Source organism: Salvia splendens, chromosome 6 (assembly GCF_004379255.2).
Source record: "Salvia splendens isolate huo1 chromosome 6, SspV2, whole genome shotgun sequence".
NCBI classification, from domain to species: Eukaryota; Viridiplantae; Streptophyta; class Magnoliopsida; order Lamiales; family Lamiaceae; genus Salvia; species Salvia splendens.
This window is the reverse complement of record NC_056037.1, coordinates 4,595,528-4,609,071: the sequence shown is the minus strand read 5'-3', so window position 1 is coordinate 4,609,071 and position 13,544 is coordinate 4,595,528. Positions and strand designations below refer to the sequence as shown.

Below are 13,544 nucleotides of genomic sequence, written 5' to 3'. Positions count from 1 at the left end.
AGATTTTTTATTCTACATTTTATTTGTGTCGGCTTAATATATGCCAAATAATAATTTAATAAAAAAAGCATGAATTATGAAAGAAATTCAAATGAATGTGGAAACAGGTTGGAATTTGATCACTGACAGCTATAGCTTATACAACATGTACGTATAAATATTTAACACCGCTACCACCAAATTATGAAGTACTTCATGTTACCAATAATTTGTACGGAATACTTCTAATACTCACTCATTCTCAACTAAATTGATTCATATTTCTTTTTGGAACGTCCTAATAAAATGGAGTCATTTTTTCCTTTTAACAAAAAAACATCTCATCACTCTTACTTTATTTCATTATCTACTTTACTCTCTCTTTATTTCTCATACTCCCTCATTCTCAACTAATTTGATACAAAACTTTTTGGATACGGAGATTAAGAAATTGTATTGAAAAATATGAGAGATGAATAAATTAATAAAGATATAGAGAAAGTAAAGTAGGTGTTAGAAAAAAGTAAGAGTGATTCGACGTTTTGTTTTTAATCAAAAAAAGGAAATGACTCAACTTAATTAGGACATCCTAAAATGGAATACGACCTCAATTTAGTTGGAAGGGAGAGAGTACTTTTTTCTTTCCTATTTTATTTTACTTTCATATAATCTAATCAACATAATTTCTTTTTGTGTCCAATAGTTTTATACCAACTTAATTGGGACGAATGGAGTATAATAATAGCATTATTTTTATATGTTTCACTACATATCTAAATATCATGTCATATCATATTGTTATGCCCTCATTCCTTAGAAGTTCAAAATTTTACATTAATTATTATAGTTATGATGAAAAGTGATTTGAAAAAGTTGATGAAAATCCTACTTAAAATGTGAGTTAAATGAGATAGTGGAACGTAGGATCTATTATCAAATATCAAAAAAGATAAGGATGCTAATTAATTGGAACTAATCAAAAAAAAATTTGTGTAAATTAATAAGAGACAGGGGGATTATTTATTTAGAAACTCGATTGTAAATAGTTATGTTTTTTAATTTCGTTTGGAAAATATTTTTGAATAAGTCAAATTTTTGATAAAGTTTTTTGCTTAAAAATTTACACAATAGATAAATTTTAAAAAAATAGAAAATAATAGTGACAAAATAACAAAGGCTTAAGTTATGCCCATGTGGTCTTCGTGTAGGTCCGCCAATGCCTAGAAGGAGGAAGCAAATTTGGTGCATTTGCAAAATAGTTTCGGTTCATATTAGTAGTTTTGTCGAGATTTTGATAGGAAGAAAACAACTAATGAACATATAAAAATACATATAAAAAAATAATACATATTTTAATGTTATCTGTCAATCTCATTTATACATATATAAAAGATGAGTTTTGGGGTATTTATGGAATTACCATTTAAGCTTAAATATATCATTTAGATACTATAATCTAGACATTTAAGAATAAACACTATAATATATATGTTGCCTTCCGTTGAACAATTCTTTTATTTTCATAAACATACATGGTAATAAATTCTGACGGTTACAATTAATATATATACATTATAGCGTTTCCAAATCATCCAGGATAATTTTATTAGTTTCATTTTCTTAATCAATTATTAGTTGATTGGCATTATTATATAAGTTAGATAAGTTAGATTAGTCTGCCATTTTTAAAAAAACTCTTGGAATATTGATATCTAGCCATATCATTTAATTAGGAGTATTTGAATTGTCGTTAATTTTTTTTAAATAATAACTATGGCTCTTTTATGTGCAAATCATCCCAAAAGTCAATTAAAAAAACAACAACACGACTAATAATTAGAAATTTGTGGTTGCCACATTAATTCTCGCAATTATATATTATGCGTTTAAATGAACAATACTCATCCCTATAAATCTTTTCTCTTGAATTCTCAACACTCACAATGTCTGGTGTTTGTTTTTTAATAAATATACACTATAATCAAGATATGAAAAAAAAGAAAAGAACAAAAAAAAATTTGCAAGTCAAAACAATGCAGTTTTATAACTTTTGTCCATAATTGCATCGATTAAATTAAAAGTGTATTTCTTTAATAAATGGACATTAGATAAATATAATTTACATGATGCTTACTTTTTAACATTAGAATTCTTTAATAAAAATTGAAAAATTTTAAAAGGTTTTAAAGTAAAATAACATAGATGATATTGGCATATCAAATCTTAAACATTAAAATTGATGATGGTCAATTTATTTAAGATAGTTCTTCAGTTATAGATTTACAGCCAAGCTTCAGGTAAAAAAACCTCTACTATCAGTAAGTATTATCAAGTAGGCCGACCCAGTGTAAGATACCGAATACAAATTTAAAACCCCCACAATAGAATAAGTGATCAACAAAGTAAAATTGAACTGGGACGAAGGGATAATTTTATTAATATTTGGCTCATTTGTTAGTCATGATGAGTATATTTTAAAGTTATGGGTTTAAGATTTAGGTTTTAGTGTTTGGGTTTTTCAGTGTATAGGGTCACTATATTGCAATGAAATGAAGCTCTAATAGGAAGTGTCTCACCAATGCAATCTTAAATTATAGCTTTTGATAAACAATATCTTAAATTAATTTTACATTTCATATGCTACAAAGTTGGGAATTTTAAGTCTTTTGGTATATTTTAGTAATTTACAAAAAAATGTTCTTATTTTTCAAATAATTTTATAAAATAGTTATTATTGTTGGATATTTAAAATATATCTATACATACATATATAAAAGGGGAGTTTTAAAAAAATTTAAAATAATGTCATTTTAATTTAAAATTTATATATCAATTAAAATTAATTTTATTATTTGAAAGGTCAAATAATTATAACTCATTTACATAAACGTTTAAAACTAAAATACCAGTAACTAATACCCTAAATAGTAAGCTCATTAAAAATCCATATTCCTCAATTTTAGTTTTACTTCTATTGTCATCACACTCCATCAAATGGCGTGAGTAATGGATTGTGATCATGGGGAGCCCTTTGACTTTTCACTTCTTATAACATTCATTACCTTAATTTTATTGTTTATAGTGTTTTAATTTCATGTCTTTCTATATTCTTATTTTGTGCCTATAAAAAGTATAAGTTGTATATGGATTACACACCAATAAAAACATTCACCCTCATCTCTCAAACTCTTTACATTTTGTTGTGTATTTTAGGATCACTATATTGCTTGATTCTCGGAGCTTCATCAACTTTGTCGGTGCCTAGAACAACATAATTTGTCTTGTGGAAAGAAGTATTCCATCGACTCGATTTATAGTTTGATTTTTTTTATTATTTCCGTTGTAATTTTCATTCCAATTACGGTTGTTTTTCCTTTAATTGTAATAGTTAGAATATCGCCAGTATTTGGTTAAAAATTTTTATCGAACAATTTTAAGAGAATTGGGACATCCCTAAAACGTGCTATCTCTACACAATTTATCAAAATTGAGAAAGTTAAAAAGTTTTAACTTTTTGATAATTAGGAAAAGTAAATGTGGAAATATTTTTGAAGAATTTGTCTAGAATTATGTGTGTGACATCAATTTAATTTACTTGCAAAAATGTTTAATTGTGAATATGTGCTATACTATTGGAAAAATAAATTGTTTCTACTAAATGTTCAACAATAAAGTAGTTTATTTAAATAAAATATTCATTTAGTAAATTATCATAATTTTAGTACAAACAATATACTAGAATGATTCCATAATTTCATTGTAAATCCACCACATATTTTTATCTTTTTTTCGGATACAACAAATATTTTGTGGATCTACTAAAAGTATTTTATGTACCCAAACTTGCAAAGTATAGTTTTATATACCATACCGCCATACATATTTAATACTTGCAATGTTATGTACTCAAACTTGCAAAAACGTTGTATATCTAAGACCATTTTAAGGTTAAAGTCTGTGAGAAATAATTTGGTGATGTTATAACTATTTTAAAATTATATCATAATTATTTTTGTTTTGATTTTGAATGTCATTGGAACCATTTTATGTAATAATTAATATATGGAAGACTCTTAAATTTTGTGACAATAATGAAAAATAGACATTTTGCATAGTCAATATCAATAAAAGCAAAACATTAAATGATAAGTTATAGGTATTTTTTGTGTAAATAGACTGATTTGTATTTAATAAAATTGTACAAATAAATATTATTTGAGACAAAATAAAATAAAATGACACAACTAGAATTTAGAATCATTAAACTATTTAATACTAATTTTTTATAAAATAGATATATAAAGAATACGTAATGTTTATACGCCAATAAAATTTATTATCGTATACATTTATAATAATTTATGATTTTAACCCATATAATAATATTATTTTTTATTTCAAATCAATATTTCATATTTTGAAGTAAATAAAATGAACCGTGCATAGCACGGGTGTGATACTAGTTCGTCATAAAAGATGGGTCTTATGTCAAAAGAAAATAAGTCAATCAAACTAAAAGAAAATTAGGGCGCCTCCTAAACAAATCACAATTATGATTTCTCCAATCATAATTGTTTGATATTAGACTCATGAAATTAGTATTTAATCTTGTTATTAATAAGACTTGTTCAACTTTAATTTAAACCTTTATAATTTGATAGATATACCTAAGTACTCCCTCCGTTCCACGTTAATTGAGTCATTTCTATTTTTAATAAAAAGTAATTTTCACTTTTATTTTATTATCTCTTCATTTATCTAACTTTATTATCTCATACTTTTTCACCATCCATTTAACACACTATTTTTAAACTTCATGCCGAAAAGAAATGTCTCTATTAACAAGAAATTGAGTCATGAGTACTATTTTACAGTTGTGAAGTTGTTGTCTTGCAAAATGCACCATCACATTGATATAGAGTATAGACTATAGAGGGACCTCAATACTTCTCTTTTACATATTTTGAGAAACTATTTTATAGATAGTATGTACTCCATATATATAATTGTATACTGCATGTTACATAAACAACTAAATTTAAAGGTAAAATAAACGTAACCCTTTCGCATTTTCGCTCAAATGCAAACATTTTGTAGCAGTATTATTTTTATCACATGCTTAAATTATAAAAATGATATAAATCTAGATAATAATTTGTGAAGGAAGGTTACATAATCTTCCCCTTTTCCAGTGGAAAATCAAATTTGATTTATTTGAATAAAATTTTGCCTCTGGATCGTAATGTTTTCACAATTATTCCAACTTTTATCAGTAAAATTTATCATGTGCGTTTTTTAAAAGGAAAGAAAGATATTATAGTTCACTCCAAAATAAAAAAAAAAGTGTAAAATATCCATTTATGATAAGGGTGGAAATGGGCCATATATATAGAAAAGGCTACATCGTCATCATTAATATGAGTAAGATCCAGAAATTAATGTGGACCTATGACCCAAGTTAAGAATAATTGATACCACCATGTGACACTTCAACTACATCATGTGGTATCATTTATATATACTCGTACAAATTTGTGAAAAGGAAACATTCATTAATAAAATGGCATCTTTGCCAAACAGTATAAATATTAATATTAATATTAATAAATTAACAATTTTTTTTTAAATGGACAATCATTTGGTTTATTTACACTAAATTAATGTAGAAGACGTACATTGATTTGTAAGGTTAATTCTATTTGTATCTCCAATTTTGAGTGTTTTCTGAAATGAAAACAAAAGTGGGAAACATTTTTCAGAAAATTTTTATTGTTGATGACACAAATCATTATTAATCGAATTTATATATTTAGTGTGCTTTGTAGTTTATCTTTAATAATAGTTTTTGTGTGAATGGGTTAGGGTGATACAGTCCACTTCTCATAATCATAAGCAAAATGCAAAACTACCAATTTTAATGAAATCAAGTAAAAAAACCCGCTTCACTCAAGGGATAAAAGAGTTTTTACATGGTTCAAATTATAAATCGAAAGTAAAAGTAAATTCAGATTAAAACGAATGGTTACAATTCTGCTTTGTTAAATTATTTTTAACTAAACTATTTTATTGAAATATACATATAACTAAATTAGCATAATAATGAAAATGATTGCGAGTGTTGGGTTAGTAGTAAAACGGTAATGTATGGAGTCAAAAGTTTTGGATTCGAGTCTATCAAATTTATGAATTTTCTATAAATAAAAAAAATTAAAAACAAAGCATGCCCTCCAAATTGCGCATAAACTATTGATATTACGGCCTTAATAAATCATTGACTGTCAATGTACATCATACTTCAACTTTATGCAAGATAAGATGGTGCAATTATTAATTGATCTTTTTTCCTAGAAAATTACATTGATCAAACAAGTAGCTAAAATACTATACTTGGAGTATTAATCATGCAATAATATCAGTGCAATTTGTTGCTAAGCCAATAAGAAAAAGACATAGTAGTACTTGGATAAATAAGGCACCAAAATATCTTAATAATTCAATAAAAATTTCACAATAATTGACTAATTTTGGTGAACCAATACGAGAAGTGTGATGAGACATTCCAACCATTTTCGACGCTCTCAAAATCTACTTTGGACAGAAAAAGTAGGTTTGAACAATGCCAAGAAAATTGAAAAGAACACATGCCAGGGCCCCTTTCCAATCGAAACCAACAAAAGCTCTTCACTTTTCAGTTTTCTATTTCCCTTTCTCTCTTTGAGGTCATTAATGGTGGAAAATGGAAAAAAAATTCATGTGTTATACATTCAAAATTTCTCTAATCTACTTCAATAAGGAATATATCCAAATATGGAGTACTCTAGTATGAGGTAGTAGAATTTATCCATCATAATTCTATTTTTACGACACATTTTTACATATATACACACATAATTATTTATGTAATTTTAGTAGTATATTATTATAAATTTGTTTTGAAAACTGAATATTAGTAACATGAATAAATTGTTTTTAAAATTAATACTAAGAGTCTCATTTAAAGAACACATGTACAAAGCATATATTTTTAATCGAAAAAGGAATAAATAAAAACAACAATGTAAAAAAAGAGGGAAAAGGCCAAAACAAGAAAATGAATAAAAACAACAATTTAATAGAATATAAAGAAAATGAAAATAGGAAAATCAGTTCATGGATCGAATTTTCCTATGCTCGAAGTTTTACTCGACAAATATTAATTCGGGGGGATTTATTTTCTTGATTTCAAATTGAATGTTGTTTTCCATGATATTTGTGGATATTATAGCTAGCATTTGAGTTTGCATAATTGCATCAATTAATCATCAATATAAGGTTGATGGAGTTTGACTTTATTATTGCCAATACACGATTATTACTCCACTATTTTGATCTTGAATTAGAGATTGCTATACGATTTATCTTTTTTGTAAAATATTTGCAATGTCACTTCAATCTTCAATGCGATGATGGTTGAGGCATCTTTTTTGATGGGGTGTTTCCATATATAAATTGGACTACTTTAGGAGTATTATTGATTCGAAATGATATATTGCAATTAGTGTCGTTGAAAGATGGTGATTTATCAAGCCTAGTATAGTGAATTAACATTATAGTCTAATTGCTGATGAGTCCATATATGATGCAATGCACCATCTTATTTTTGAAAAGATAATTGTCCCATCATGACTAATTATCTCCAAATATAATTTAATGACTAATCATATAGTCACTATTGTTTTGCATTAATAAAAATACCTTAATATAATTAAATTTTTTGAATTTAGTAAGTAATGGAGTAGTATGTTGATTTTGGGGTACAGAAACATTTCACAGGCATAATACAATACGAAATAAAATAATACTACTAGATTTGAAAGAAACTAGTAGAATAAATACAGTAATAAATCAATCTTATTTCAGTCGTATTAGTCGTGGGCTGAAAAGGAGGATGTATAGTGAGAGCCTCAAAAGGGGCAAATCGAGTGGGCTTTGGGCTTAAATGTGTTGGTCTGAAGGATTTGGGCTTAAATGTGTCGATCTAGATATATAATAAGAGCCTCAAAATGGACAAGAAATTTCGACTATTTTTTTTTTCATAATTTATAAGAGAATTAAATTGCGATGTATACTAGAATAGATAAATTCTTGTAAGCAACATAAAAAAACACAAATGATACTCCTCCATCCACCAAAAGTTGTCTCATTTTGACCGAGCATAAGTTTTAAAGAACATAATGAAAAGTGTAGTGTGAAAAGTGATTCATAGTAGTAATAAAATATAAATGAGATAAAATTATTACCATGCGAGTTTATTACCAAAAATAGTAAAAAAAAGAAGAAATGTGTATTTATTAGTGGACCGATAAAAATGAGAAATAAGATGATTTATTGGTTACCGGAGAAAGTAATAGTACGTTTTAAACTAACAAAATATTGGAAAAAGCATAAAAACTAACGAAGGCAATAAAAGAAAAGTGTTGAGTAAATAACCTAGGAGACTAAAGAATTTTATCCAAGCAACTATTTACAAAACTCCACCCCAAAGTAAACACTAAACACCATATTAGAGGCACACTTCTTAATGGCTAAGCCACAATGTCACCATTGCTATGGAATTCAAAGATCCCTCGACCCAACAATGGGAAGGTACCCTATAAAAAAACTACTAGGTATTACAAAAATTATAAAAATATTTCTCTATAAAATGAAAGAAGGGTATTTATACATTGAGAAAAGGGTTTTTATCAACAAAATTTGTGTATAGGATGCTCCACCCGCTGGGTGCAGTGTGTCCCGACCCCGTGATCCATGAACCACTTGATTAGATGCAGTATTTTGCTAATCTGCGCGTGTCACCCGGTATGGCTAGTAAGTTATCCAGCCAAGCTTCCCACCCGATTGAGTGGATGGTGTTGCGCCCGACCAGGTCACTTCTTTTTGCCCATCCGTGTCCTCTCACCACGAAACTCCTTTCTCTCCCTTGTCTTCAACCCTCGCCCCGCAATTGATCCACTGTCCTTGGATCTAGCATTGCATTCTATGTCCAAATGGCGGCACACGATCAATAACTAAGGCCCCGTTCGGTATCACGGAATTGGTTTACGGAATTGTAATTGGAGCCTTCAATACCAAACCCATGTTTGGTAACACAAAAAATTTAGAATTAAAATTGAACTCAATTCCATAATTTAAATTCCATATTTTTATTAAAAATAGATACTTGGAATTTCATATAGATAATTGGGCATTTCATAAATTACATACACCGCATATATTGCACTCCACATGCACACTAAATAACTTCTGTAAATTCAGTCTCATACCAATCAGATCATATTTTAATCCCAAAAAAAAGATTGATTTGGATTATTCCAAATTGCCACCATTCCCACGATTAGTTAATCTGAATTAGTTAAGCTCACATGAATGAGACAATATTTAGTTAATATGAAGAGTAAAAGTCCTTTTTGGTCCTAAACATGTGGCGATTTTTTGATTTTGGTCCAAAACATTATCTTTTGAATTATTCGGTCCCTCACATTTGAAATTGGATCACATTTAGTCCGAAATGGACAGAGCAAGTAAAAATTTAACGGTCAACGAAAACCGCGACGACGGAGGCGATCACAATGCCGACAATCGCTCTGGCGGAGAGTTTCTTCTTCTTCGGATTAGCGTTTCCGCACGACTTGAGAGGCTCGCCGCAAAGCGGATTGCCGAGGAAGGAGGATTTAGGGTTTTTCGAAAGGGAATTGGGGATTGAGCCGATTAGGTATTGCAGGAAACATCGAATTGAACTAGGGCAGGCAGATCTAGGGAGGGAATCGGGCCGGATAAGCGGTTTTTATGCAAATAGAGAGTTCCTAACCGGGTCAAATTGGCGAAACCCGGCGAAATCGGACCTGATAAGTTGTAATCCGCTAGATTGAGCCTCACCAGCGAGGTGAGGGAGAAGAGGGTTTGGGGAAGCTCGTCGGTGAAGAAATTGTGCCGCATGTAGAGATTGCGGAGGGAGGTGAAGAGGTCGGGCGGGAGGGGGCCGGAGAGGGCGTTGTAGCGGAGGCTGAGAGTCTGCAGATTGGTCATGTTGGAGAAGGATTTGGGGGGAGCTCGCCGGAGAGGCCCATTCCGAGGAAGTGGAGCTCGACGACGGAGGAGTTGTCAGGGGAGCAGTTGACACCGGGCCAGGAGCAGGGGGTGGGGCTGGAGAGGTTCCAGAGGAGGACGCGGCCGCCCACGGCGGCGCGGAGGGCAGCGCAGTCGGAGGCGATGTTAAATTTTAACAGTTCCGTCAATTTCGGACTAAATGTGATCTGATTTCAAATGTGAGAGACCGAATAATTCAAAAGATAATGTTTTTGACCAAAATAAAAAAATCGGCATATGTTTAGGACAAAAAATGATCTTTATTCTAATCTGAATTACCACGATTTGATCATACTTATTATAATTACTTTTACTTAATACCTATATGAGTCTAGGCTATTTGATTTAGCATTAGCAAAATTAAACCCTTTCACTGCCACCGCATCTCCAACTCACTCACAATGGCCACCACCACATACCTGAATCTAACCACCATCACCACTGCCGCCGCCGCCAACAACATCTCTCAATCCAAACCCCACACCCAATTAAGACTCACCACCTCCACATCCGCACTCCCCTCCTCCACCTACACCAAATCCACCGAGCCCCTCCCCCTCTTCTCCTCCGTCAAATCCTTCGCCCCCGCCACCGTCGCCAACTTAGGCCCCGGCTTTGACTTCCTCGGCTGCGCCGTCGATGGAATCGGCGACCACGTCACCCTCCACATCGACCCCGCCGTCCAGCCCGGTGCCCTCGCCATCTCTCACATCTCCGGCGCCGGATCCCGCCTCAGTAAGGACCCCCTCCTCAACTGCGCCGGCATCGCCGCCCTCTCCGTCATGAAAATGCTCGGGATCCGCTCCGTCGGCCTCTCCCTCTCCCTCGACAAGGGCCTCCCCCTCGGCAGCGGCCTCGGCTCCAGCGCCGCCAGCGCCGCCGCCTCCGCCGTCGCCGTCAACGAGCTATTCGGCGCCCCTCTCTCTCAATCGGAGCTCGTCATTGCCGGATTGGAATCGGAGGCCAAGGTCTCCGGCTACCACGCCGACAACGTGGCGCCTTCGATTTTGGGGGGTTTCGTTTTGATCCGAAGCTACGAGCCCTTGGAATTAATGCAGCTCAAATTCCCTCACGAGAAGAGTCTCTATTTTGTGTTGGTGAATCCAGAATTCGAAGCTCCGACGAAGGAGATGAGGGCGGCGCTGCGGCCGGAGGTCTCGATGTCGAATCACGTCTGGAATTGCAGCCAGGCGGGGGCTCTGGTGGCGTCGGTGCTGCAGGGGGATGTGGTTGGGTTAGGGAAGGCGCTGTCATCGGATAAGATCGTGGAGCCGAGCAGGGCGCCGCTGATTCCCGGGATGGAGGCGGTGAAGAAGGCGGCGATTGGGGCGGGTGCGTTTGGCTGCACGATCAGTGGGGCTGGGCCGACTGCGGTGGCTGTGACTGACTCTGAGGAGAGGGGTAGAGAGATTGGGGAGAGAATGGTGGAGGCTTTTTGGAGAGTGGGGAACTTGAAGTCTATGGCAATGGTGAATCAGCTTGATAGAGTTGGAGCAAGGCTTGTTAGCAGTGTGCCAAGATGATGTGTAATTGATCATTTTGTTTGCTTCAAATGTTGTAGTTTCTGTGATTTGCATTGAATTTGGATGGCATTTAGGGATCTTTTTTAAGGATGTTGTAGGAATAAACAATGACTGTTTCAATGGTTTGTATTGATATAAATTGCACAATATGATTCTGGGCTTGTTTTCTTGGAAATGGATTTCATTGAGATGGTAATGGTGATTTCAAATGCTGTAGTTTCTGAGATTGCATTGAATTTGGATGGCATTTTGGAATAATGAAGTACTATGTGATTTCCAATCTAGCTTTGACTGTTTCAGTGGTTTCTATTGATTTAAATTGCAGAATATGATTCTAAGCCTATGTGTTTGTGTGTATCTCTCTATCTTTTTTCTTGGAAATTGATTTTCATTGAGATAGTAATGGTGATTGCTAGAAGGGAGAAATAATCGAGTTTGTTTCTTTCTTATATGCTTTTTTTCCCTTACTCTAGAGTTTTTCTTATATGCTTTTAGTCTTTACTGTCTGTTTGATAGTGATGACTGAATTCATAGATGGCTGTCTTAGGGAATCGATCAAGCCTAGTGTACAGGTACAGGTAATAAGCATAGTTGCATAAATCTTTTTTGCAAAAATAGTACATGAATAAGTGATGCTTGCAGGGATATTTCTATGATTAGCAAGAACCAGTCAAAAGGGAGAGAACTCGAGTTGCATCGTCTCAATTTCAGATATGAAAGGTGCATTTTGCTTCCTGCCTCGTTGATTACAGACTGGCTGTAGAAAGTAGAAAACTGTGCATTCAGGGCCTTGATTTGGGACGAAGGTGATTCATTTGAGCTGTGCATTCTGCTTTTTGATTGCAGTACATTGGTGTTGCTGGTGGCCTTTATTTGCTTCTAATTCTTACTCCTGTCGCCCATCCAAGAAGCTCTCAGCTCAACAAGCTCAACAAGTTAGTTTTTTTTTCCACTTACCGTTTAGTTAATCGTGGGTTTTTGGAATTGTGTATTTATCAAGGGGGTTTGGTTTTATTGGTTTTCTATGTTCGGTTCCAGTAGAATGCTTTTATGTGTTGAACTAAGAGTGTATGCTACCGAAGCAATGAAAATGCGCAGATTCTAAAATATGGAGTATTATGCATTTTCACGTCTTGTGTGGAAGATGTCCCTTCTTTTTCGTCACATATTGACTCGATCACAATGAGATTGAATGATTTAGCCTATGTCACTGGATTTGAAATTTAGGTTTTGCATATTCATATTTGAAGACTACTCATGCTTCGTCCTTTTCGTGATGCTGCATTTTCTGCATTGATAGAGGATCTAACTAATTAAGAGATCATCCAACCAAGATTTAAAATAATGCTCATTTGATACTCAATAATATCTCTAATCCTGATTGGATGTGTGTATAATCTTCTGATGTTATGGTATAGTTGGAGGATGGCGAGCAGCTGAATGCAGTTCCGTATCGGGATAAGTGGGGGAGGGCTGACGAGGCTGCTGTTTTTGGATGAGCGGTATTCCGATGATGAGGTACCATCCTCAGGCAATTAAGGTTGGTTTTTGATGGTTCTACATTCTCATCGTCATTCGAAGATATACAAACCTGCAATGACATCCAAGGAGAAATACGGCGGAAACCTCCAAATTTTCTCCGATCATCATTCATAGTGGACAAACACAAGAAGTTCAATTCCCTCGCCCTTCTAATTTCATCATCAAACACTCAAAACCTGCGGTATATTTGTATCCTGAAAATTCAGGTGTTGAGTACTCCTTTTTTATACTCCATTTACGGAAACAATATAACATCAATGAAAAACAATCAAGCCATGACATAAAATAGACCTTTTACCTTTCACAAACTTACTCGATAATTATACTACTACGGAGTATTATATATGTTAAAATATCAATAACAAGCTAATAAGA

The 13,544-nt window shown here is 33.1% G+C and overlaps 1 protein-coding gene across 11 annotated transcripts; it reads left to right on the top strand.

Annotated features, from left to right (window-relative positions):
• The first annotated feature begins 10,448 nt into the window (after nucleotides 1-10,448).
• On the top strand, nucleotides 10,449-13,455 carry LOC121809753 (homoserine kinase-like). 11 transcript variants are annotated; one of them, XM_042210537.1, is made up of 5 exons: nucleotides 10,449-11,630; nucleotides 12,175-12,199; nucleotides 12,288-12,347; nucleotides 12,474-12,562; nucleotides 13,046-13,455. In XM_042210537.1, exon 1 carries the CDS (start codon nucleotides 10,506-10,508, stop codon nucleotides 11,625-11,627), a length of 1,122 nt encoding a protein of 373 aa, XP_042066471.1. In that variant the 5' UTR covers nucleotides 10,449-10,505; the 3' UTR covers nucleotides 11,628-11,630; nucleotides 12,175-12,199; nucleotides 12,288-12,347; nucleotides 12,474-12,562; nucleotides 13,046-13,455. The 11 variants fall into 11 exon arrangements, with proteins under 11 accessions (XP_042066471.1, XP_042066472.1, XP_042066466.1 ...); XM_042210538.1 differs by having other exon boundaries at nucleotides 12,414-12,562; XM_042210532.1 differs by having other exon boundaries at nucleotides 12,270-12,347.
• The last annotated feature ends 89 nt before the right edge of the window (nucleotides 13,456-13,544 follow it).